At 38.7% G+C, this 27,614-nt stretch overlaps 1 protein-coding gene across 4 annotated transcripts in view; it reads left to right on the forward strand.

Moving 5' to 3' along the window:
- caskin1 (CASK interacting protein 1) overlaps window positions 1-27,614 on the forward strand; it is a 152,550-nt gene that overhangs the window by 74,264 nt on the left and 50,672 nt on the right. For 3 of the 4 annotated variants that reach the window (XM_079253395.1, XM_079253397.1, XM_079253396.1), the window contains exons 1-2: window positions 21,605-21,730; window positions 24,698-24,806. In XM_079253395.1, coding sequence (XP_079109521.1) covers window positions 21,627-21,730; window positions 24,698-24,806 — 213 coding nt within the window. In that variant the 5' untranslated portion in view covers window positions 21,605-21,626. Of the gene's footprint in view, window positions 1-13,921; window positions 14,020-14,121; window positions 14,268-19,300; window positions 19,397-21,599; window positions 21,731-24,697; window positions 24,807-27,614 lie in introns of those variants that run through there. The other variant, XM_079253398.1, reaches the window with a different exon arrangement.

Genomic DNA, 27,614 nt, shown 5'->3' on the forward strand with positions numbered 1-27,614 from the left:
AATATATTTACTTGTTTAAACTTGGAACATGGAAAACTTGAGGGAAGAGAAACGGATCATGACGATAATTACCTTCAACAACTGCTGAGGTCCATAAATGAAATGTCCCAGGCATTATTGACAATGCTGTTATCAATATGATTCATGATCAATATGATGTCATGAATGGCCAAAAAAGGATCCTTTCATTGTGAAGATGATAGCGTCCCCCGTTTTATTCTGCTTTCATGACCTGTTTTAAGAGAATTACTGGATATCTATATATAAATATTGGAGAGAAATACATAGTTTCTTTAAAAGTCCCCTTGATGTTGGATTAAATGCCACATTCTGAGTGTCCATGCTGTAAATCTGCTGCTTGCTACCCGACCAGGAAGAGATATTTTTGCTTAGAGTCTGTAGGAGGTTTACCTTATCCACATCACGGGTCAGAGGACGGAGGTGATGTGACCTTTACAGACTGTAAAGCTCCTTCAGGCTAATTTGTGATAAATAAAACTGACTTGACCCACCATAAATCGTGGACTCTGCATGTGTTATGTTTTTAAAAACATTATACAATCCCATTTGTGGGTGTTCTGTTGTTTTTAAGTGATTTCTTCATGTTTTTATGTATGAAAAGCAGCTTTATGTCCGAACCCCAATCTGAGAATAAAAATAAAACATGTTTGTATAACTTATATTTGGTGGACCCCACTACATGCCACTGAAGTCCTGCTTCAAACTGGTGGATCTACCAGGTCCACCTGTTTAACTGCTGGTTGACACAAATATCCCATCAGCCAATCACATGTTAGCAACTCAAGATAGTCATGTAGACTTGTCCAGATGACTTCCAGACAAACATCAGAATGAGGAACAACAGGGATTAAAGTGACTTTGAACATAGCATGTTGTTGGTCTGAGTATTTACTGGGATTTTCACATACAACCATCTCCAGAGTGTATAGAGAAGGTCTGGAGAAGAGAAAATATCCAGCGAGCAGCAGTTGTCTGGACCAGAATGTCTGGTTGATGTCAGAGGTCAGAGGAGACTGGGCAGACTGGTTGGAGATGATAGGAAGACAACAGGAAGTCCAGTAAGCACTGGACCAACCAAGATCTGCAGAACATCATGTCTGACCACACAACACGTCCAGCCTGGAAGCAGATGGCCTCCAGCAGCAGAAGACCACAGCGGGTTCCCTCCTGTCAGTAAGAACAGGAAACTGAGGCTACAATTCACACAGACTCACCAGAACTGGACAATAGAAGATGGAGAAACTGGTCTGATGAGTCTCCAGTTCAGCTCCACGTTCACATGGTAGGATCAGAATCTGCTGGAAACATCATGACAACATGGATCCATCCTGCCTTGGGGGTGCTGGTGGTGTAAAGATGTGGGGGAGGTTTTCTTTACCCACTTTGGGCCTCTTAGTACCAGCACAGCATGTTTAAGCTGCAACTGGTTATTTGTTTTTTTTAGTTAGCTTATATAGGATTGTGGTTATTTGCCCCCAAAGCAAGAAGCAGGAGATGAGCACTGCTGATGTATGAAAAACTTGACTTTTTAACAACATGGATCCATCCAGCGGATTTAAAGGTGTTTCCACTGAAAGGTGTTCAGCTCATAAGCCATAATTCTTGTAAAATCTCGTCCCGTGAGACTCCACATTTAAGAGGATAAAGACACAAAACATTTTGTGTTTTGGAGCAGATATTTCTATTGCCACTACTGCTGTCGCAGCTGTCCTCATCAGAACAGAAAAAATCCTCCAGAATCCATCTTTAGTTGGACTGAACTGGTCATGTGACCTGCAACGCCAGATCTGGTGATGTGTTAATGTGGGAAAAAAAAAGTATTTCCAATACACTTTAGCAATAAACACCTAATGAAAGCATAAAAACTTCTTTATCAACATTTGAGAGGTTTTTCTAAATGTAGGCGTTTCCATTAACAGTTTTTTTTATAGCGATACTCCAACGGCCTCCACAGTCACAGATCTCAGTCCAACAGAGCAGCTTTGGGACGTGGTGGAACGGGAGATTCTCATCATGATGTGCAGCAACTCCATGTCAACATGGAGAAAATCTCTGAGGAATGTTTCCAACACCTTGTAGGATTTGTGACGCCAAGAATTAAAGCAGTTCTGAAGGAAAAAAGGACAGGCTAGGTGGACCCAATAAAGTTGCCAGTGAGTGCATCTTCTCTCCTACTCTCTATCTGTGAAATAAATATCTCACTTGAGCAAAACGTTTTGCTCTTCAACCACAACTGAATAACTAATAACAGATTTAAAAATGGGTTTATCTGAAACATCCCATAAATTCACCACGATGTGCTGCTGAATGACTCTAATGCTGCAGTTTCTCAGTCTGGGAACATTAAAGTATCTCTGACGTCTGACTCTGCTGTTCAAATTGGATCTAATGAATAAATGAAAAGATGTTAGCAAAAGTGCAAAGGAAGGTTAATTACCCATGAGTGTGTATTTGTCACTGCTACTTCAGGAAGTAAGGGCCATGAAATTCTTAACAAGTTAATTTTAATTCTCTTGACTTTGTTTGATTATCCAAGTCTGTCTCAGTTTATATGCACTCCTGTTTTCTGTGAAAAGTCATCCTTTGTCACATCCAGCAGGCTAAAAAAATAACAGAACCATCGGACAGCATCACAGCAGAGAAATGTGCGCTCAGATACTAAATTTAGTTTCTGTTGTCTGGTTAAAATTTTGCTTGTGCACCAGTGAAAAATGAACATTCTTAGTCAAGTGTTTTTAAGCACTTCCTTTGGTTATTTTTCATTATTCGCAGCCATGTTATACAGCTTATTTGTGGCAGATGCGGCAACAGACCTTTCTTGAGCCAGAAATATTCACTTAAGTAAATCTGAGGTCCAATTTTATCCTTTTATATTTGTTTTGTAAGATAAAATAAAAAAAAAAAATATTTTTTTAATCTGTCAAAAATGTTTAATTTTTGAATAACAGTTTAATTAGTTATTGAAAAACCTTCAGTAGTAAAACTGCAATAAAATAACATTTTATGCCTATTCATTAAATCAGTTTGTCTATTTAGTTATAAAAGCAACATTAATTTTTCATATTCATTAAGAAAATTCATTACATTCATGGAACTTTCACTGTTTTGGCCCCTGCTTTATTATTATTATTATTTTTTTATTTTTTTTAGCATCAAGCTATGTTTTCTAAGGTCCATGTCTTATCAGTATACATGGGTACAGCTGCCCTCTTGTGTTAGACGAGCTTCTGCTTAGTTTAGCATTTTAAAGTCCAACTTTGCATTAGCAAGTCTGCAGGTCTTAGCTAAGGCATTAGCTGCACCTCTTTTAGCTAGCTAAGCCAAAATGCTATGTTAGAAAAAATTCAAGGTTTCAGCTAATCATTGATGTCCTCATTTTGGTTCCAGACTGTGCTAGCATATGGAAATCCTACATTAGCATTAAATTTTAAACTTTTTGCTGCCAGACTCTTGGCTACTGCCTGTGTTAGCATTTAGAAATCCTACTTTAGCATTAGCATAGACCTCTTGTACCTAGCCAAACCATTGTGCTAAGTTAGCAAAGTTTATATTCAGAGCTAATCTTTGCTGTCAGAATTTTTGCTCACATCTATATTAGTATTAGAAAATCCTGTTTTAGCATTAACATGTGCCTGTTGAAGCTAGATCAACAATAGCACTGTGTTAGCAATGTTTATGGTTAAAGCTGCTTGTTGCTGCCGCACTCTTAGGTTCAGCCTGTTAGCATTTGAAAATATGACTTTAGTATTAGCACATGCCTCCTGAACCACAGCATTAGGTATTTCCATAGTAACAGCTACATTCATGTTAAACTCTCTGGGCTTCTGTTTGTGTTAGCATTTGATAATCCTGCTTTGATATCGGCATGTGTGTCTTGTACATAGCTACATATTAGCAAAGCTCATGGGTACAGCTGGACTCTCCTGTCTGACATTTATTTTCTACCTTTGAAACCATCTAAAAATCCAACATTAACATAAGTATGTGTCTAACTCTACTGACTATCCTAGTTGATAGTTGCTACGTTTACATGGGAGTTTTAATTCCTGTTTAATTCCGAATAAAAGTTAATTCCACTTTAAACTGGTAAAAACGACCATGTAAACACTTAATTCCTAATGCAAATTTCTTTTTGGAATTAAACTTAATTCAGATGTAAGTGGCTGGTTTATTCGCATTTTAATTCTGAACTATTTAATTCCTCTGTCATGTAAATCTTCATTCCACTCTAAGTTAACTCCGGTCGTTCTGAGCATGCTCGTTACCTTGTCCTGTCCCGATGACGCGTGTTGTTTTGCCTCCCGTGTTCACTGGTCTATCATTTTTCTCCTTCTCAGTTGCTGCAAAAAGTGAAGTAGTATGCTGGTGTTGAGCTTCTACTTCACATTTATACTAAAAATAGTGACAAAACTGGTACTTATTATGTAGTTTTTACAAGTTAAAACTGAAAAGACGAGAAGCAGGGATCCAACTTTTTTTATTTCTGGTATACGTCATACGTCACGTGCACCCTCTGTCCAATCAGAACCCTTCCCAACCCGCCGCTCTAAAGAGGAAATAAGTGAGGACGTGTTTCATGTAAACCTTCATTCTAAATGATTTAATTCTGAATTATTAATTCAGAATAAAAAAAAAAACAAACCATAATGTAACCGTAGCCAATGTGTGGTTGGCAACATTATTTACTTTAGCATTAGTTAGCCTTGTCATTTCAGGTTAACTTTGAGAATCACCACACCTGTTAACGCCATGATACATCTATACTGATGGTTTGGTGAGGTATTGCAACAAAACAACAAAACATTTTTTGTCATTAAGTATTTGTATTATTTCTGTTATTCATCCTATCTGTTATCACTGAATGATTTTCTAATTGATTAAATGAACTATTACTATGTTTTAATCACTCTAAGTCATGGTTTATTTCCAACAGTTTAACCATCAAAGTCTAATTCAGCTTTAAAAAGCAAGAAATTCCTTCATTCGAGCGTTAAAAGGCTCATCCGTTGATGAAAAGCTTTCCAGATGACCTCATGAATCTGGCTGAATGAATGCTCAAAGGAGTGTGCAGCTGTTTCCTAAGCAGGACCAAGTTTTCTAGTGGAATCTGAAATATGACAGATATTTAGTTGACACTAAATGAGAAGGAAATGAGGCACATGAGGCAAATCAGACGAGACTTCACAAACAGACAATTTCACATAAAACAGAGAGACTGATGAGTCCCTCCTTTTTTCCTTAATTCCTCCAAAACCGTTCGTACAGAATAAAATGTGGGCTGATGGGAAGTGTGGCCATGTTAGTCAGCTGCAAAGGCAACCCTGGTATCGGTTTAGTTCTTTAATAAAGTTTAATTCATATAAAAGTGGAATTTTATAGGAGACTGGAGATGTGACAGCAGCAATGCACTGGGAGGAAAACAGAGGGAGTTTAGTGATTCCCTGTTTAGTTTCAGGAGTTCTGTCCAGGAGTTGATGATTTGGAATTTATTTATGATTATTTATTAAGTTTTTCTCCTTGGATTTGCACATGTAGTTACTTGTTGAATTTACTTAACTTTACAAACGCACATGCAGTTGTGCTCATATTTATTCATACCCTTTCATTAAAAAAGGAAAAAAAACTGCTGCCTGTAAAATAAGCTGAAATTGACGCTGAAGTATTAATAAATATGAATATTTTATGAAAATCATTACATTATTTTCTAATTGTAGTTCAATAGAAATATTTTTTTAAAAAGCAAACAAATAAGATAATTTATTACATATTAGATCAGTCATAAAGTAATATTTAGTTGAATAATCCTTTAATGTTTCCGCTCCAGTCAGGTGTTTTCTGTTCCTCTCAGTCAGACTTCTGCACCTGTTGACAGGTATTTTGTCCCACTGTTCAACAGAAAAGTCTCTAATTTGTCCAGGACACATTTGTTTTTTTTTCTTTCTTCAACTCAATTAAATGAAAAAACAGTGTCTTAAATTACTAAATTATATTTTTGCAGATTTTTAGTTATTGTTCCTTTTTTAAGTCTCCAGTTATTTGAGTGACTGTTGTAAATTCAGCCTTTTCTTTAATGAAAGGGGATGAAGACATATGAGCACAGCTGTATATCCACACACACAAACATTCTTTATATATTTGCCCAGCACTAATGTGTGCAAATATTATAAAGCCAAAGAAAACTGTCAGGAATGAAAGACTCTTAGCAGCCAACTACTGAGACAGAAGACAGGTGTGATCACACCGTATGAGCCAGGAGCTGGTACCCACACATGTCCAGACACAAACACGCCAACATCAACACGTCTTTGTCCAAACTATACCCAGCTGATGGAGACAGAATGAGAACGACCTCCTCTTCTATCCAGTTTGTGATTGTTGGAGCTCTGTGTGCTGTGAAAAGCCTTGGAGGCGTGAGAAATCATTCGTTACTGAAAATGGGTCAAACCACGTGTGTCTGCTTGTGCATGTGTGGCAGGTGAGGAAGACCTGCAGAAAGCATGCAGAAAAGCTGGATGTGTGTGCTACACACTGTGAGAGGTTGGTTAGAGTTTATACTTAAACAGGGGAGAAACCATAGACTGTATATAAAGAGATGGACGGAGTCTCCATGACGTCACCCGTAGGTTTCTGAAGAGCTGAATTGAAGCTCGGTGGGCGGTTCCTGCCGTCGCCATCTTGGCAGCATCATGCAAGATGGTGACGGTAGGAACTGTCTCGCCCGGAAAATACAAATATGGGCAAAGAGGTGGAGCTGAGAGGGGGGCTGTGAGCGTCATGGTGGATGATTGACATCGAGCGAACTCCGAGCTTTGTGTAGCTTAAAGCTAACCGAGCTAACTCCGAGATAACAGGAGCTAACCAGCTAACGGAGGTAAGCGGGCTAAAGCTAAGTCACGTTGCTAACCATCTAAAAACCGCGGTTGTTCTACGTTCTTCTGACTTGAAGCTGGAGATTGGGTACCTGTCAATCAAGAGGACACGCCCCTAAACATCCCAAATTTCCAGATTAAATTACTTTTAAACAGGCGAGTTAGAAAAAAAATCCCTGCCCCCACAGTTGTCATGAAGGTAAACCTGACCTATTGAAGCTAAAATGGATTTTTGAACCAGGCTGTAAACATGTTTATTTCTGCCGTGAAGTTGGTCTTTTTAACATGAGTCTATGGGGATTTTCTCTGTTTTGCAGCCTCTAGTGGATGAAGGAGGAACTGCAGTTTTATGCACTTCCACATAGGCTTCACTTTTAACCCCTGGAGGTTGCCGCTCGGGAGAAACACAAACTCTGAGAGCATCAGAAGTGAGACGGCGATGAACAATCATCAACAGCCGGTTGGACGAGATAGAAAAAAAATAGTTTTTTAAACAGAAATCATTTCAGAGTGATTCACTGGGACACATTAATAATTATTGATCTGCATGACATGTTATGAGCAGTTTATGGTGCGTAAAATGAGATTATATAACTGAGTCACTGTTTGTGATGAAGGCCATACGTTGACCTTGTGTTGACACTAATTTCTCAGTAGCATCTTCATCTTAGACTACGAAACATGAAACATGAAACATGAAACACGAAACATGAGATGGAACCGCAGAGAAGAAGAATGGAGGGCATTGCATACGAAGAACATGAAGAGAAAACGTCGATGGGGAAAAAATACGACTGTCAGGAGATCTGAGGAGATGCAGAGAGAGAAAGGTGGATTTGTGGAGGAGAGGATGTATAAATATTGCATGTCACGTTTTACAACTTGGCAAAGGCAAGGGCTTCCCTTCACCCCCCCCCCATACATACACCCAGCTGACACACTCTCCAAGCCCACACACAGCACACACTAATGGATGTTCCAACCAGCCGACTGCAGCATTGTGCAACAACATCCCCGTGTGACTCTGGAGGGTGAAAAGACAGGAGATGATGAGTGAGATGCGCGAATGGCGGTTTATTTAAAGACGTAACCACAGCCCAGCCGAGGATGACGTCGACTACAAACGTTTATTTTATATCGTGTTTTTCTTGGATGCTTTGTCGTCCGTTTGGCAGAACGAGACAACAAAGTTGTGAATTTGCAACGCAGCATTTTCACTTCCTCTTCTTGTTCTCTCTCATGTTTTACGGCAGTGAATAAACTGAAACACTTATGTAAAGATTTACATGTTGTTCAGATGTTGCTCTTAAAGCCAGAGTACTTATTGGACACGGTTACATGATGTTTCCATTGGAATTTATTATTTAGTATGAAAATATTGGTAAATAAAGTGTTTTCCTTCATGTTTATATTGTAATTGTTTTTTCAAATAATGGAAAACATGTTTAATTGTTTTTATTCTGAGGGTTGGTAAGGGCTCCGATTGGACGTAATTATGTAAAAAAAACGTAATGACGTAATTTGCAAAAAAAAAAAAAAAAAGAAAAAAAAGAAGCAATTTTCTTGTTGAGTTGAAAAGATTTTATCTGAAATGAGTCAAAAACCGCGTCCACTTCGGAACCTTGTAGCTCAGCCGTGCTTGACGATAAAACCTTTTCCGGTGAAAGGTTTTACTGCTGCATGCGGGGGGTTTCTCTCCTCATATCAGTGTATTTTCTCCCCATATGAAAATACGAGATGACGTAGGGAAACAGGGAAAATACGGTAGTTTCCCGACCAAAACGGGTTACTTGACAACTATGCTCCCTGTACATTCATGGATTATATATATATATATATATAAACGTAGGGATTTTAGCTGCGCCTGTTAAAGATTGAGACACATTTACCTGTTAACTTATAGGGTCAGCTGTTTATTGCTTTTTGGAAACTTCTTGCGTTTTGAAATTGGGTTTTTATTTATTTTCTTTAGTTTTGCAACTGGCTGGTTTCCTGGGGCAGGGATCCCCAACCCTGGTCCTTGAGGACCGGTGTCCTGCAGGCTTTCCAGCTGCAACACACCTGAGTCAGACTCAGACAAGCTCTGCTCATGTCTGCTAAATACACATTGATTTGAATCAGGTGTGTTGCAGCAGGGACACTTGGAAAACCTGCAGGACCCAGGTCCTGGAGGACCAGGATTGGGGATCCTTGTTCTGGGCAACTCCAGACCCGGTCCAGCAAACAAACTGAATCCAGTCACCAGTTGTTTCTTGTGAGAAACAGGACTGAACCAAACACTGATTTATTGTACTTTTGACGTCTTTTTTTTAAGCTTCCACCTGAGAAAACATCTCCAGTCCAGTCAGAAACAGCTCGACACATGTGAGGCCAAGATAAAGAACCTTTTGCCCTGCGAAGACTTTGATATGAAGACAAAGACGTGTTGGGAAATATCAAAGAACAGTCAAAGAGTCTCTGTTTACATCACCAGACCTGAGCAAGACTTGCAAACTCGATTTATTTCCATTATCCTGCCTTATCCTTGCAGTCTTATTTCAGTCAGTAAACACTGATGATACAGGATGAGACATGTTTTGGGCAGAATAAGTAGTAAATGTGTCATGTGACAGAGCAGCTGCCTGTGAAAAGCAGGAAGACGTTGCCTGATGTGTGTTAAAATGACTCTGTGTCCTCGGGGCGTGTTGCCTTCGCTTCCTTACACTGTTACTTATCCATCCCAGCCTCATCTCCTCGACACGTGCCCTCTGGCCTCTAACACACAATCGCTGGATTCTCTACATAATACAATGCTCTATTCTTCTGCATGCTGCATCCCTCCATCCCCAGCTCTTTCTTGCAGCTCTGGAGGTAAGATGCACAGTAGATGTTTGATCCCTAATCCTCAGCTGATAATCCATTTGTTTTGCTAAGCTGTGGCATCATCACTGACCTGTGAGGGTGTGTTTATGGGTGAGCATGCTAAATGTGATCTGATCCCCAAACCTCTTTGTAAAACCTTTTTTTCTGTATTCATTGTTGGTTCCTTTGTGTAGATTAATGAAGTTTAAGATTTATATAAAGTAATTTGTGGTTTTATTAATTTGTTGTTATTCTAGTTGATGAAATGTTACGTCTATCATGTTGAAGCTGTGAAACTTTTTGCACTTTTTCAGATAAAGGGTCAGATTTAACTAAATGTACTGCAGGATTTTAGTTGGGCACATTTAACTCAGTTCTTTATTACACAGATTTATTTTTATTTCTAATTATTCTTGCCATATTTGTCTGTATATCAAGAAAACTGGCTGCAGAAGATGGAAAAATAAATATAAATCTTGGTGCGTCTTGGCAAAAAATTGGCAACATAAAAAAAAGCACAAATTCAAATGGAAATGAAAATAAAAGACAAAAAAATGGAAATAAAATTTAATAAAAACACATAAAAAGACAGAATTTTCTGAATACATTTAACCTTTTCAGTCCCATGTTTATGTTTTATGTTTATGTCATCGACTAATGTGCATTTCTAGCGTTTACTGTATATAGTTCCATGCTGACACACACACACACACACACGTCTGAAGTGAAACGTGTCTGGTCTGATACAGGCGACGCTACAAGCTGTAGAAGAGAAAAGGAGCAAAGCAGATCAAACCTGAACCAAAGTTTGATGGATAGAAGATACGTTTGAGTAAAATGAGTCACAATTTCTGGAAAGTTCTTCAAAATAGAAAAGATGAATTCATTGATCATGTCTTGATGGAGTTTTTCCTCTTGGTGAGAGACAGGAGTCTTTGACTTCTTTCAGTGGAGCGAAAAGCCGTCTTTTCAAAGTGTCACACACACATTTCTGTGTGTGGACGACACTTTAGAAAAATGGAAAAAACACTTGAAAATGTATACATGTGTGAGAAATCAGAGGGTCAGAAACTGGCTGTTAGAACTGCTGCGTGTGAAGAGAGAGCAGTTTCTACAGAGCAGGACAGTCAGGACACAGCAGGCTGCAAACAGAGCTTGTTGCTCATCCATGATTTCAAACAAGAATTTTCTGATGTTTTAAGTCCATTTGGCCATAAACTATGTTACGAAACTAACAGCTTGAGCGCTAAAGTCCAAGTTGCACAAAAATAACCTAAGTTTAAATGATTTGCTCACAGCTTGGTGTCTCCCAGTTGAAAAATCCCATCTCATAATGAGATTTCTCTGCAACCAGAAGGTCTGAATCCTTTTGGAGTCAAAGTAGAGGGAGATCTGTAAAAGTCTGTAAATATTAGTGCTACTGGTAAAGAATAAATGAAAATGGTACAAAGCACAAATGAGAAATATCTTACCTGAAAAAAGCTGCTAATTTCTCAAATTATTATCGGGTTAACTCAAGTTTCTTTTAACGACATTAATCTTTACTTTAATGCATGCGCCGTCTGAACAGGTTCAGGAAGTCATGCAGAGATAAGGTTGTGGTTCTCCAGCTGAAATGGACTCTGAATGTGTCTTTTACGCGGACAGTTTAGCTTTAAACCTCTGAAAGCTGCTTCTCTGGACAAGTTATAAAGTCATTATTTCAACTATTGTTTAAGTAAACCAAGTTACGAGTAACGTGCGTCTCAGATACCGCCTGCTGAGCTGATCGCTGAGTGAGCTGCCCTCCGTGCACACGAGCCGTGCAGGAACTGACGGGATTTTCCCGTTATTTTTATTAAATGACTCTTAAAGCGGTGCTATGATGGTATTTGGAGTTTTCTGAGCTTTCTACACTGTTACAGTGTTGAATCCTCATCAGACATGTGAACGGCACTGTTTTTTATCACCTAAACGCATGTTTGAGTTTGAGTTTGAGTTCCAGCACTCTCTCCGTTCGGTTTCCATGGCAACAAAAAACGCGTCTTTTTAGAGAGTTTTTTCTACTTGGAAATCCTTGTGACGTCCCGGGGGATAAGGTTCAGTGATTGGTTACCTTCTACTGGTTAACAAGGGCATGTACAAATACATCAGGCGGGTGGAAAACGTGGGATAAAGTTATTTCCAACGATGGCTGGTGAGTTTACCAAAGAGAGACATCCTGCTGCATTCGTTGCTGTGGGTTGCTGTTTTCCACTTCGTTTTCAGGCTCTGATTCAGGTTCCAACATGTAGGGCTGTATGCTATGTGTTGACATTGTATTTTGTTTTTTTATTGAGTTCATATTAGCCTAATCCTTCTGTTTATGAGATGTTACAATGACGGCGAAAGCAGTTGCGGTGCGCGCTCCCGATGTAGTGCAGTGGCGGGAGGCGGGGCTTAATGCGGAAGAGTCTCAATCCACTCGTTTTGCCCGCAGGCTGATCTGACAGCCTACGGAGAGGGTCGGTCTGAAGTAAATAAAGCCATTTGTGACAATAACTCCATCAATCCCAGCCCTTCTGGTCTCAGAAATAAAAATAAATTAGCCTGAAATGCACATAATAGTTCCACTTTAACCTGACCTTGCATCAGCCTCCAACATTCACAAGCACTTCCTTTTCCAGTGTTTACATTTCAGAATAAAGCTTCTGCTTCATGCAGTTGGAGCAGATACTGCAGCTTCCAGCAGAAACGTCCTGATATTTCTGCAAGCAGAAACATTTCAGCTGATCTGGATAAACTGAAGAAGCAGGAAACGCTGCCGGAGCCCTGCAGGGTTTTTAATCCTGTTTATATGTTTGTTTCTTAACAAAGGAGAGGCTGTCAGAAGAGCTATGCCAGAGAGGGTCTGCTGAGGGGTTTCGGGTGCATACGTGCACCTTAATGTGAAGTCATTCAGCATCAGTTTAGAACATTTTATCACTAACAAACGTGCCTTTAGCTGCACATACAGAAGAGCAAACAGGACAATTAAAAGAAAGGGATAAATATCATTTAGAGACAGAAAGAAAATCTGGCATTAACACTTTATATGGCACTCAAGGAAATACCTTGACCAAGACCTCCATTCTGTTGTTACATTAACAAAAAAAAATCATTTCATGTTGAATATGAAAGAAAACCAAGTCATCAAAAATAGTCACATAAAGGGTTAATATGCTATGTAAATATGCTAATATGCGATAAATTCTTGACATAATCATGATTAAATTTTTGTTTGACTGACAGCCATAGTGTATGTATATATGTGTCATTTCTCATTAATGTGTGTGTTTCACGTGTGATGCTACTCCTCACCCAGCCATCATCCATGTTTATTGTTCTGTTTTTGGACCCATGTTGCTGCCTCAGATTTTCCAATCGCCGCAGCTTTAATCAGGCTCAGAAACTCTCTTAAATATTGGATTTCTGCCTCCACAACCTCGATTAGATAAAGCCTCAGAGTTGTCATCTCCCATATGTGACGCTTTAGCTACGTTATTATTATGGTCGGGATTTCCAACCCAAGCATCACTTTCACTGTCGCTGGACGATCAATGACTATCATGAAGAGGCAAATATTTCCCTGTAGAATCAGAGATGACTGATATCTGGTAAAAGAGCTTCATCTGCAGTGAAAAAGTGTCTTCATATGCTGCTGTTTTCTCTGTGCACCACGAGCACTTTGGCGCTTTAAGACAGTTCAGATAAAGTCTCTAAATGAGACAGTTTCAGGTTTTAAAAGGCTCATATAATAAATAAATAAAATTCCTGATTCTTTTTTAAATTCTTCAATTAAATGTGCTTCTCATTGTGATTTTATGGATGCATCGCAGCTGTTTTCCTCTTTGGACACATTTCTCTGACTGAAACTTCAAAGAACTGAACAGATCCCGGCAGACCACATCAGAACACAGTATCCTGGTTTTATGGTATAAATAACCTCTGATCTTACTCAGTAAATCAGATCTGAACGTTAAATCTGGACCGTTTGGCTTTAAAACGGCTGAGATTTAGTTCTCATTTGATTCGTCTTTCACTGGAAAAGGAATAAAAAAGGAGAAAAATCTAATGTGATGTGATGGGAACTCCTGGTGGAGTTGACACAGGACGACCTTGATGATGTCACATGCCAGAAAAATAACCGCGGTGTGTGTGTGTGTGTGTGTGTGTGTGTGTGTGTACTACAGGTTTTCTCCACTGCACCACGCGGCTCTTAATGGGAATCTGGAGCTCATCTCGCTGCTGCTGGAGTCTCAGGCTGCTGTCGACATCAGAGACCAGAAAGGTGAGCAAACACACACATGAACAATAAAAACCATAGATGTAGAAAACGCTGCACGTCTCGTACTCGTGTGGATGGATACAGATGTCCCGTGTGTTTATGCAGGTATGCGGCCGCTGCACTACGCCGCCTGGCAGGGGAAGGCGGAGCCTATGAAGATGCTGCTGAAGTCAGGCTCGTCGGTCAACGGCCAATCAGATGAGGGGCAGATTCCTCTACACCTGTCAGCACAGCACGGCCACTACGACGTGGTGAGTGACGTCTGCACCCGCTCATCGCTCAGTGTACCAACAACCACAAATGTGACGAGTCATGATTGAGTCTAATCCACTGTTGTCCAGTTCTATTGGATTAAAACAAATCCGTCATATGAGCCCCGCCGGGTTCACGTAAACCAGTCCGTATGAAATGGAAACGAACCAACGGTTCCCACTGAAGCCTCTGGATTTGCTTCCATCCTCCAAACTGAGCTCCACAAGGTGACAAGCTTTCTGACAGGAAGGAAAACCTCCGTAAGAACCAGAACCAGGAGGAACGACAGTCTGGCTGGACTGGTGGAGGTGGAGACAACAGGAAAGAGGGGTCTTTAAGCGCGATAACCATGGATACCTGCTGGGAAAGAGAAACATCAATCACACATCGATGACAACAGTTTTAGATATTTCAGATACTTTGAACATTAAGAGCATCGTGTGCATCCTGGGAGATTCAGAAGCCTCCGCCTACCAGTTCATTTACGCTCGATGCAGATGATGAATAGTCGGTACGGTTACGTGACGCTTTTTTATTTCGGAATTGATCATTCAGAGTTAAATAATTCCGAATTAACAGCATTCTTCTACAAGTTTACATGGAAATAGTGGGATTTACATGGAAACACGTCCAAACTTAATTTCGCTTTAGATAGGCGGGTTGGGAATGGTTGTGATTGGACAGAGGGAGGACGTGATGTGTTGATGTTTATCGGAAATAAACAAAGTATGCTACGTGCCTCTCATCTTTTCGGTCATAACCGAGAAAACTACATAATAATGGACCAGTTTCGTCGTTATTTCGATTATAATTTTGAAGCACCAGCTTGACTTATCTACTGTTCAGTAGCTGTGAAGGAGAAGGAAGATAGACTAGCGAGGACAGAAGGTAAAACAACGCGCAGAATATGTGCATCCTTGGGACGTCATCAGGACGGGACAAAAGCTGCGTTCCCATTACATTTCTTTACAAAACAAAAGCGATAATTTTAAGTTTTGACAAACAACAATTTGTGATTTGCGGGTGTTTTCATTGAACAGTGTTATATTGATCATCTTCCTCTCTTGTAATACAGTAAGCACCAGCGCTTAATTTTCCTTTAGTGTTACTGATTTAATCTCTTTCAAAACGCACACAAAGAAAAAAAAAAGGAAGTCGTCATAAAACAGCAAATACATGAAAGTAATGTCCATTTTTTTAGGCTTTTCTAATTAAAAATGTGGGGAGAAATACTGCAGGGCTGCTTTAGGCTTGCTAAAACAACAATGAAATATAGCAAAGCGAATACAGCAGTGAACATACCCTGGAGGAGAAAAGAGCGGAGCTGAGTGTTCACAGGCTCCACCAACGAAGAACCACTGCTTCTACTTGATTAAATAAACATGATTTATGCAGAGTAACAAACTGAGGCTGAAGCTTGGTTTTAATCTGCAGCTGCTCCCAGTGCTATGCAAAGGACAAATAAATGATCACAAACTGAAAAATTATTCATTTAATACCCAGTGAGGACAAAGGAAAGTGCTAAAGTACGAGACGTTTGCTTTCAAGACAAACTGAATAAGGAACAGCTTTTTTGTGAGACAATGAAGTTTTATTTGGTGTATTCTCTTAGTTTGTTCTATTTTTGTGGCACATTTGCAATTGTAAAGCAATGAAGCTGTTCCTGTAGTGGGGAATATGAACCTTCTGAAGTTTATTACCACAATAATCCCCTATAACAGGGGTGCCCCAACATTTTGCCTCTAAGGGCCAAACTGAAAATGAGCCAGAGAGCCACTGGCCAAACACTGCAGCTTTAGGATGAAACAAAGGTAAATGTATAAAGCTTTTTTAATTGTTGTTCAATAGCTAATACAGTGTATTTTTCCCTGTCTGGGTAAATAAAATGTTACATAAATAATCAGTGTAGCAATAGAACAATAAAGCCATAATTGGAGGGGCAAGAAACAATAATTACAGCCACTAAACTGCAACCAAGTGCAACGTGTCAACATGAAGAAACAGTGCATGGTGAACAAGGCAAGGTGCTGATACTTAGTGGGACACATGAAGTAGATCTTTGGACGTTACCAGCCTCTCAATGATAGGTTGCACCTGGCTCAATGACAAGGTCAGTAGGTCACTGAGGTGTCGGTCAGTCAGGGTCCATCTGAGTCTGGACTCACTGAGGTTCATGACACTGAAAGTGTCTTTTCATCCAGCTCTGTAGGATATTAACATAACCAACAACAAACAGGCCAAAAGCAAAGTGTTGGCTGGCCAGTTTTGGCCTGCAGGCCCCATGTTGGGCACCCCTGCCCTATGATATCAAAATTTGTTTGATAAATTCTACTTAACATGGCTAGTAAGCCTGAAAACATTAAAGAAATGCTATAATTTAGTCATACAATGTTATTAAAGGTTACTAATGTGTTTTCTGTGCTGTTGTGATTAGTTTGCGAGGCGCCATATTAAAATGCGTATGAATGAGTAATGCACATGGCTATACTACATTATGTATGTTGCCCTACAAGTAGAAGAAGATTGTGAGTAAAAACCCTCCATTTATGTCACAAATTAAATTTTAAAATACTTTCAAAGTACTATTTTTAAACACTGGGTTAGTGGCATTTAGAAACAGATAAAGCACATTTCTCAGTGTAAGGTTTGGAAATGACAGCTATTAGTGGTGGAAGGTAACTAACTAACTAATAATGCTAAAATTAGTCATGGTTTGGACTTTTTGTGTGTCTTTTGTTTGTTTCCTGTTTTATTTTGCAGTTGTGATCTCTGTCTAGCCTTGTTCAGTCATTCACCTGGATTCATTTAGCTGATCAATTATACCTGTGTCTCGGTGTTTTCCTTGTGTTTGGTTTACTGTTTTCTCTCATTGTGTTTGCTTTTCGGTTCCTGATGCTTCCCGGTTCAGTTCTTCTATTTATTGAAACAATATTGTCAGCACTTCTTCGGCCTTCCTGGCTCTCTGTTCCTGCATTTAGGTCCCCAGATCTCCAGGATCCTTGACAAAAATCACCCCAGTGGTTTGGTTAAAAGAGGTTTCTCCCTCCGTAAAACTTTTATTATATGCTGGCTAATGTTAGTCATGGTAGTTGTAGATAGACTCAACGTACTATATAAATATAAGATCGGCGACATATGACAATGTTTGAAATTGACATTTACATTTATGTACACGAGGGAGCAGAAAGGGGCCTCTGAGAGGGGATAGGCCCTTTCTACCCATCTCCTCTCAATGATGGCTCATAATACTGCAACAGTATATTTCAGAGTTTAAGAGTTCAGTCAGATTAGTGTCCATTTTGTTGACTTTTTAATTGCAGTATGGAAGTTTTTAACCCTTTATAGGGCATTCAATAAAATACCTTGAAATTAGAAATTTTAACCTCCCTCTTGCCTGCGTGTGGGCGGGGCCACATAGTTATGATCACTCTTCTCTGAACACGTTCCACTCTGTATGTTCTGCACAGTCACTGAGTCGCCTGCAGGTTCATTTACTAACAACGGCTGGTTTTCTTCCTGTGTGTCTGATTTAGCTTGTGAGCTCCAGGTTTTCCTGATAGTTGATGGCTTCGTCCTCCCGCAGGGGGAACATGACTCCAGTGTGTATAGGTGTATGGATGTGTGTATATATAAGCGGGTGTGCATGTGTGCTTATGTACATGCAAATGTATGCAGGTTGTTCTCTTTCTCATTCTTTCTTTTTTTTTCTTTCTCTGTCTCTTTTTCTCTCTACAAGGTGTTTTTCTGTTTTCTCTTCTTTTCGATTCTCTTTCTGTCCCTCTTCTGTCCTCTCCGGTCCGGTCCAGCAGTACAAACTTTGTAATACAAACAAAAATGCAAAATAAATAGAAAAATAAAATTAAAATCCAGAATATCAAGGGGAGCATTATATCTATGATGATTGTCTTGGCAAGGTAAATTTGCCCAGCAGAACACAGCATCCAGAAAATCCATTTTGCCTGCTTAAATGCTGGACCAGACAAACAACAACAACAAAAAAAAAAGAAATTTTAACCTATAATTATCCTTCTGGCATGTACCAAGACCTTCATTCTGTTGTTACATTTAAAAAAAAAAAAAATTTTATCCTGAAACTGAAGGAATACAAAGTGATAGAAAATAGTCACCTGCCTGATAAAGCGTTAAATATAAAGCTGCGTTTTTAGGGAAATATAAGCAACATTACTGAATGTTTTTCTACAGAATGGTGTTTAGAGCAAAATTGCGGGAGGAGGTTTTACAAGAATCGCATCTCATGCCAGGTTGCGTCGTTTCAGGGTTTTCCACTTGTTGTGAAGGACATGCCATGGCTTATTGAAGCCCTTCCCCCTTTATTTCTCTTTCTAATTTGTTTGAAAATTTTGTGTTTTGTTGTTGTTTGCTGTTCATTTGCTTTTTTTTTTTTTAACTATTTGAAATTCACCTTGTCCGTCCTTACACACAGCGCCATGTTTACTTGAAATGAACTGGACATGTGACCCCCTACGTCACGTCTGGGGACGTGTAAATGCAAAAAAAGTGTTTCCATTAAACTTTGTGATATACTTCAAGACTGACACATCTAAAAAGCCACCTGATGAGAGCATTAAAACTTTTTAACAATATTTGAAAGGTTGTTTGAAATGTAGGCTTTCCATCTTTAGCTTTTTGTTGCAATATTTAGGCTTTGCACAATTCTAAGGGTGATGGAAATATATGTAGATAAGTTTGTTACTTTAATAGATTAGCTGATACTGTACTGCTAGTATTGAGCCATTTCAGCAAAAATGGCAATAATTCTAACCCTGTGATAGATAAATAAACTCTTTAATCAATTCCTTTTCCCATCTATTGTGTTTGGTTTCAAACTTGTTTCAGATGAATCCCAAATTCTCCCAAATATTGTAGTTGGAACTAGTTGATGTTCCCTGCAGCAGCTCAATGCAATCTGTCACTGAAAAGCAATAAACTGGTACAATCAATGGTAATTATTAGATGGATTTTTTTCTGATATGTCTGTTTGTGTTTGTTGTCGATTTGTTTTCTATCCCAGTCTGAGATGCTGCTGCAGCACCAGTCCAACCCATGCATCATGGATAATGCAGGGAAAACACCTCTAGACCTGGCCTGCGAGTTTGGCAGAGTTGGGGTAAGAACCTTTAAATCAACATGTAAACATGTCAGAAACTATTGTGTCAAACAACCACCAAATAAGACGTGTGTGTACAAGTACTTGTGTAACGATAAAGTTAACTCAAATTTTCCTACATGTCTGATCACAGAAAAAAATGACGCACACAATTAACACACACAAATATGTATGTATATTAGGACTGTGACGATACGCTTTTGTCCCGATTTGATTCAATTCCAGTTTTTTGGGTGCCGATTTGATTTAAATTGTGATTCTAACAATACTTTGATATTGTTGATTCTTGTAGATTAAAAACAAAGAAAATAATGCATAAACTTTTTTTTTTTTTTTCCTCACCTCCTGGTGATCGCCTCCTGCTCTGCCTGCAGCCTGGAGCTGCATGGCGCGAGCTACATGTGGTCTGTAGGAAGAGGTGAAGACAGAGGAGTTACTAACAGAGAAAAATACATATTCTTTTAATATTACTCACCAAAAGGCCTCCATACCACCAGAAAAAGACGTTAGACCTGTTGATGCTCACTTTGTCTTTAAATAAACTTACTGACGGGTCTGAAACTTTGCTTCATTTAGCACTAATGCAGCTAATTTAGTGGAGGAGGTACCGTGTGCATCAGTGTACATTGGTGTACTGGAAAATTGTGCTCTGGCCATATAAGAGATGGACAGAGTCTCCGTGACGTCACCCGTAGGTTTCTGAAGAGCCAAATTGAAGCTCGGTGGTTCCTACCGTCGCCATGTTGGCAGCGCCATGTGTGTCATCTCGCCCGGAAAATACAAATATGGGCAAAGAGGTGGAGCTGAGAGGGCAACCGTGAACTTCATGGCGGATGATAGACATCGAGCGAACTCCAAGCTTTCTGTAGCTAAGAGCTAACCGAGCTAACCTGGAGATAACAGGAGCTAACCAGCTAACGGAGGTAAGCGGGCTAAAGCTAAGTCACGTTGTTAACCGGCTAAAAACCGCGATTGTTCTACGTTCTTCTGACTTGAAGCGGGAGATTGGGTACCTGTCAATCAAAAGGACACGGCCCTAAATTTGCCGAACTTCGAGATTAAATTACTTTAAAAGGGGCGAGTTAGGAAAAAATTCACTCCCCCCACAGTTGTCATGAAGGTAAACCTGACCTATAAACCTAAAACGGATTTTTGAACCAGGCTGTAAACATGTTTATTTCTGCTGTGAAGTTGGTCTTTTTAACATGGGAGTCTATGGGGATTTGCTCTGTTTTGCAGCCCCTAGAGGATGAAGGAGGAACTGCAGTTTTATGCACTTCCACATAGACTTCACTTTTAGCCGCCAGAGGTTGCCGCTTGGCTCTGACAAAGGTTCAGTGATTAAAATGCCTTTTTTTTTTTTTTTTTTTTAAACGGTTAATGTTTCTAAAATTAATTAATAGTAAATAAGGGGTTAAAGTCACGCCCCTAGTTTTAATGCCACATGTTGTAGACATGTTCGTACTTTCTCACCACCTCGATCAGCATTCGTTTTTAATGCAACAGCAACAATGCTGAAGCAGATACAGTCCGCTTCATGTTTTTTGTGTTAACCACGCCCACCTCACACGTCCAACCAATCAGAAGTTCTGCCAGCCGGATGTGTCGAACTGTCCTCAATCACATCTGCGAGAACAAACACGTTATTTTCTTCTCGGAGCTTCGAGAACAAGAAGAAAAAGTTCTCGCTTGTCATGAGGAAGTAGCTTCGATCCCGTGTCACGTAGCAGGAAGTTTTAGTATGTTGTGTTTCCATCCTTTCTGGCTGCAATAATCTTCTGTAAGACATTACAGCACTGTTATTATTCCTCTTTGTAAAACGTAGCCATGCTTTGGTCTGCTTCTTCTTTCCTGCCCTGATTCAAGCTGGACTGGAGCGACGTGTGCTGGTCTCTTTCAGGCGTCAGCATCAAAACAGAACTCAGTAAAGCTCAGAGACGTACAGTTCTGGTGCTTTGGATAATTATAAATGGTTCTCGAGTGGACCTGCATGTTTATTCCCATCCTTAGTCCCAGTTACGAGACAACTGGAACGCACCATGAGTCACAGCTGTCAACATAATCCACCAAAAACATGTTATCTTCCTTTTTTACTGTTATCTTCCAGTTTTTACGTCTTACATTTAGAGCAGGTTGTCACTGTTAATGATACACAGGACTGATGAACGTATTTCTCTTGTTCCTTTTGGATACGTGTGTGCAGGTGGTCCAGTTGTTGCTTTCCAGTAATATGTGCGCTGCTTTGCTGGAACCTAAAAAGGGAGACACCACAGATCCTAATGGGACATCTCCGCTCCACCTGGCTGCCAAGAATGGACACATAGACATAATCAGGTACATGCATTCATCTTATCTCACCTCACAGACACACATGTCCACTAAACCTCTGGGTTTTAATGTTCTAGCAAATAAAACTTAAGTGCAACACAGCGGGGAAACAATATCATTCAAGATGCTCCTACTTTTAACACTGTAGATGCAGCTTTTATGTATTTTGTAATTATAATAATTATAGCTCATCTCAGTGGGGATCTTTATCTAATTTAGTTTGCTCTGTAGCAATGTTGTGTTATCAGCTAAATCTGTACAAGTTCACTCTTCCTGTCGTCGCTGAGTCACTTTTTATGTTGCTGTAAGTGTGTCAGTGTAGCTGTAGGAGGAGAGAGATGGAGACAATATGGGAGAGAGCAGGTCGATAGAAGAGGGAAGGGTGGAAAAATAAAAGGAGATAGAGAGAAAAGAGAGGAAGAGAGCGGGAGCGTAAAGCCTGTCGTAGTTGATGGAGCGAAGCAAGCCTCTCTAGTAGTGACACTGATAAACGACGCTCATTAGACATGGCCGGCAGTCCTCTGGAGACACACACATACATGCATATTAAAGCAGCCACAAACAAAAAGCTAAATTAAATGAGTTTGACAGCTTTTCTTCTGATGAACTTCTCTCTCACCCTGCAGTTTTATCAGACAGTAAACAGTACTTAAAGGGCTCATATTATGCAAAATTCACTTTCTAAATTGCATTTTTTTGCACCCACACACACAAATATGTAAGTATATTAGGGCTGTTACGATATGCTTTTGTCCTGATTTGATTCACCCAGTTTTTTGGGTGCCGATTTGATTTAAATTGAAATTGTGATTCTAACTATTTTTTTATATTGCTGATTTTTGTAAATTAAAAACAAAAAAAATTGTATATGACTTTTTTTCCTTGTCAGTTTTCTTAATTTTAACTAAGAAAAACAACACAGTAGCCAGATCATCATTCTGCTGCTATAACCCCCAAGAAGACAAGTAAAAAGATCAATATAAACAATAAAAAATCACAAACATTTTTATAATTAATCAGTTTTATTTATTTGAAAAATAAATACATTAAAAAAAAATCTATTTTAAAATTGGGAAGCAAAAAATCCCGATAATCGTGTTTTTTTTATATATATGTATTTGATTTTATATATATATATACACATATATACAGTATATATATATATATACATATATATATATATATATATATATATATTCATTCATTCATTCATTTTCCGAACCGCTAATTCCAATTCAGGGTTGCGGGGAAGCTGGAGCCTATCCCAGCCGGCTTTGGGCGACAGGCAGGGTACACCCTGGACAGCTTGCCAGTCCATTGCAGGGCCACACAGAGAGAGACAAATAACCACACTCATGCTCACACTCACTCCTAGGGGCAATTCAGAGTGACCAATTAACCTAACATGCATGTCTTTGGATGGTGGGAGGAAGCTGGAGTACCTGGAGAGAACCCACGCATACATGGGGAGAACATGCAAACTCCACACAGAAAGGCCACTGACCAAACCAGCCAAGGATTGAACCAGTGACCTTCTTGCTGTGAGGCCACAGTGCTAACCACTGCGCCACCGTGCAGCCCTATATATGTATGTGTATATATATATATATATATATATACATATATATATATATATACACATACATATATATATATATATATATATATATATATATATATATATATATATATATATATATATATATATATATATATATATATATATATATATATATATATATATATATATATATATATATATATGTTGAAACACATACATGCATATTAAAGCAGCCACAAACAAAAAGCTAAATTAAATGAGTTTGACAGCTTTGATGAACTTCTCTCTCATCCTGCAGTTTTATTAGACCTTAAACAGTACTTAAAGGGCTCATATTATGCACAATTCACTTTCTAAAGGTTTTCTAAGAGTCATATGAGTCTCATATGTCTCACAGTGTGATTTTAGGATGAGTTTGCTGGTTTGTCCATTCGTAGGAAGATTGACAGCTTGACAGTCTTGAATGATGTGGTCTAAACAATTTTGAAACCTTTCCTATACTCATGGACAGCTACTGCTGATGTCTTTCCTCCTGTTTTGTTTTTATTTCAACATTTTTTATTCTCTTTTCTTTTCCATGATATATCGGCAAATCCGAAAAACAACAACAGACAGTATACTCAGTAGTTACAACAACTACTGCACAACCATTGTTGTACATTTCATGTAAAAAGAAAAGAAAAGAAAATTGGAGTAGGAAGAAGAATTAATCTAATAAACCCTAAACCCCATCCTCATTTCAAAGTAAACCAGCTGGATGGCATCATCTGCGGCAAACGGGTTTCGTGTTAATATACCTGAATGATGCAGAACAGAGAACAGCCAGAACACCTGCATTTATGGAGCTTTTCTCACTTGCTGATGTTGATTTAATCAAATGCATTTGATTAACAGAACCTGCCTGTTGCTTCTTCTCTTAGTCCTGAGGAAGCAGTAAGGCTGGATTTAGCTTTTAACACACAGTCTGTCGGCTTCAATGTAACACGGTTTCAAGACTACAATGCAGTTTTATCTCACAAAAAGTAAAACAAGCTAAACTCAAACCAAAGATTTAGTCCCTTTAGGCTCTATGAGTCATTTACAGCAATGGATTTAGCAGAAATGCAGTTGGATCCTAGTAGGATGAACTATTTCTCAGCTTAGGAGCCTTTCAGTTTTGCCCTGAGGAAAAAAGCCTTTTGTGCTGGCATGCAAAAGGTAATGATGTATTGGTGAAACTGCCGAAGTATGACTGCAAAATCAAGTTTTTTTTGCTTTCTTGTTCGAAAACACAAGAAAACCCCCTTTTTTTTCAATTTTATACATAAAATGACAGAATACCACACCGACCACCTTATTCATTCTCGGCTGTCTTTTCTCTCTGTTTACACCACCGTCTGTTTAACCCATCGTTATCTGTCTCTTTCTCTCAGGCTGCTCATTCAGGCCGGCATCGACATTAACCGTCAGACCAAAGCGGGCACTGCCCTGCACGAGGCTGCCCTCTGTGGAAAGACAGAGGCAGTGAGACTCCTGCTGGACGTGAGTGGAACTTTGATTAAAACTTTCCTGCACTGAAAACTGGGGCGGCCCTGACATGTTGGCTCTTAAATGTGCCTGCATGTTTGTGTTACCATGTTTAGACAGATAAAATATCCCAAGATAGCAAGAGTATTTTAGCCCTCATCCACAAATTTACTGTAACACATTCATTTTGAAACAGGTTTCTCAGCTATCAGGGTTTGCAAAAAGATCTCTACAACATCAGGGAAATATTGGTTTCTAGTTTAGAAACCGATTCATGAAGGCGGCTGCACGTTGTCCGATTACAGATGACTTGTGTGTTCATTGCCGTGAGCAACAGACATCATCAGACATCTTTCTCTCTACTCATGAATGATACAGTAGATTGACAATTAAAGTTTGATAATTATTTTTAAAAACCGTATTCAGGAAAGTGATCGCCAGGAAGTGAACTGAATAGTACATGCATGCTTTAACCTGGTATTATAGGCTGATCTGACGGCCATTTTGTGTGTTGTGTCATCTTGCAACAGAGCCATTGTTGCGATGGCAACCTTGTATCGGCTGCTGTTTGCAGACACTGACAGCAGAAGGGATATCTGGACTAAGGATGTTAGACACACAGTTACCCATGAAAGTATCTGCTCTGCCAGTCTGGAACCTAGCTAGTTTCTCGTGTTAGGCATTGGTTACGACCAGAATAGAGAAAGAAGACATGAAGAAATGAAGAAAGAGATGAGGAAGTCCATCCCAAGATGTTTTGTTCTTAAGTGGCAGGTTTACACCTTGTCACATTCCACAATATCTCCAAAATTAGTCATTTACTCTCAGCAGCCCTTTGCCTCTCATTCTGTTTTTGACTTTTCATCTAAACCGTCTAAGCTGTTGTTGGGAATAAAATTCTTTCTGTAAAAATGCTTGGGCTACTTCTGTCGAACGTCGCTGTCTTCTGCCATATCACCATATAATATGTAAAAGTAATATGATAAACATAAAACATCATGCACAATAACCTGCAAAAAAACAGTAATTATCACTAAAGTAGCAGTATCACCGTGACATTATTACCATTTGACTGGACGGAATACAAGGTTGCTAGGTTTCAGATAACAATTTCTTGCATCAAAACTCTTAGAAGTAAAAAAAAAAAAAGTGATGTTTTATATCAGCAGAGTGGTTTCTCAATACTTTAAATGATTATTTTGAGTGGCAGATATCGAAGTATTGACTCCAGAGTATTGATATTTCCAGCCCTAGCTAATACATAAACCAGTCATTTTCAAACTCATCTTGCAAGAACGAATATTGCATTGACCTGAGAACAGCAGTAAACAGATGTACTGAGTAAACAAATAGCTGCCGTGTCAAAACAATAGGCAAAGTTTATTTGTTAGCAGATGAAAAGAAGATTTGTTATCTTGAGATAACAAAATAATTTATTTGTGATCTTGAAATGAAAGCATGTAAATAGTATGATTAAAGGCATAGCCTTTTTAAGCTTCTGTGGAAATAAATGTGTCAACTACTGCAGCTATAGTATGCTAACAGCTCGGTTATTAGCAAATGATGCTAACTCCTCAATTATTAGTAAATTGTATTAACAGCACAATTACTAGCTAAGGGTGCTAACAGTTATTGGGAAATTGTGCTAGCAGTTTTTTTAAGTTATTATTGTCATGTTATTATATTTTTATATTTTTCGTTTTATTGCTATGTTGCTATTAGCTAATAGTGCTGTTGTTCTTGTGTTTTTCAGCATTGTGCTAACTGTGCTGTTAGCACAGTGTGCTTATAAAACTGTCACAAAACTTTACACAAAACCTAGTGATAGTAGGACTAGCAAAACTCCAGAAATACAAATCAGAGTTCAAAAGCTACAACTGCTGGATGTCACAACAAACTTAAGACAGAAAAAAGCTGCTAGAAGTTAGCAGCTTTAGCTAACCACTTCATAACAAGCTATGTCAGCGCTAGTTTCAGACTGTTGCTTTAGTGGAAGTTTGGAGAAAACATCTGCTACTAAAATGCTAAGAATAAGTCAGTTTATGTTACAGTCCTTTTGAAGAGGGAACAAGAGCTGTAATGTATTATTATATTACATAAATGTAGGCCTAATACATGCTACTTAGTACGAGTGTAACAAATACATTAGATCTATATCAGTATTGATCATTAACCCAATGACAAAGATTTAAAATGCAAATCTTGTTTAAATATCAATATAATTTATCTAATTATATTTTATTTTGAAAATTCTAGTATTTTGAGTTTTCCTGGCACATCATTTTTCATTAATTACTTGTCTGTTTTTGTTATAAGATTTTTTTTTTTTTTAAATTCAATAATTTGATATACATACCCGAGCTCAGGAATAAAAAAGCTATATGCTTTTTGTGATTTTATATAAATAGATATAACACTATTCAGTTACCTGTTTTATTGTTTCACATCAATCATCAAATCCTGAATCAAATTGAAACTAAACTAAATCAGATCGTGACTGAATTTGAAATATCAGGAAACATCAAATCACAATACATCAAAATTAATAAAGTATTATACAGTGATTTAACTGGGATTTACAAAGTATGACACTGAAAGCAACATCAAGGACATAACAGTATAAAAATAATAGTTAATCAGAAAAAGTATTTACTTTACTGCTCTGTTTTTTCATTTAATGGAAATGACAATGATCAATTAACATTTAGTCTTATTCTGATGGCTGCTAGTGGAATTGATCTTTTTATTTTGCAGTGAAACTGAAGAAGACTTTCACTGAACACCCTCTGTTCATTATTAATCCCAGTAAAATATATTCTTAGA

Source organism: Telmatherina bonti (assembly GCF_933228915.1).
Source record: "Telmatherina bonti genome assembly, chromosome: 14".
Lineage (NCBI taxonomy): Eukaryota > Metazoa > Chordata > Actinopteri > Atheriniformes > Telmatherinidae > Telmatherina > Telmatherina bonti.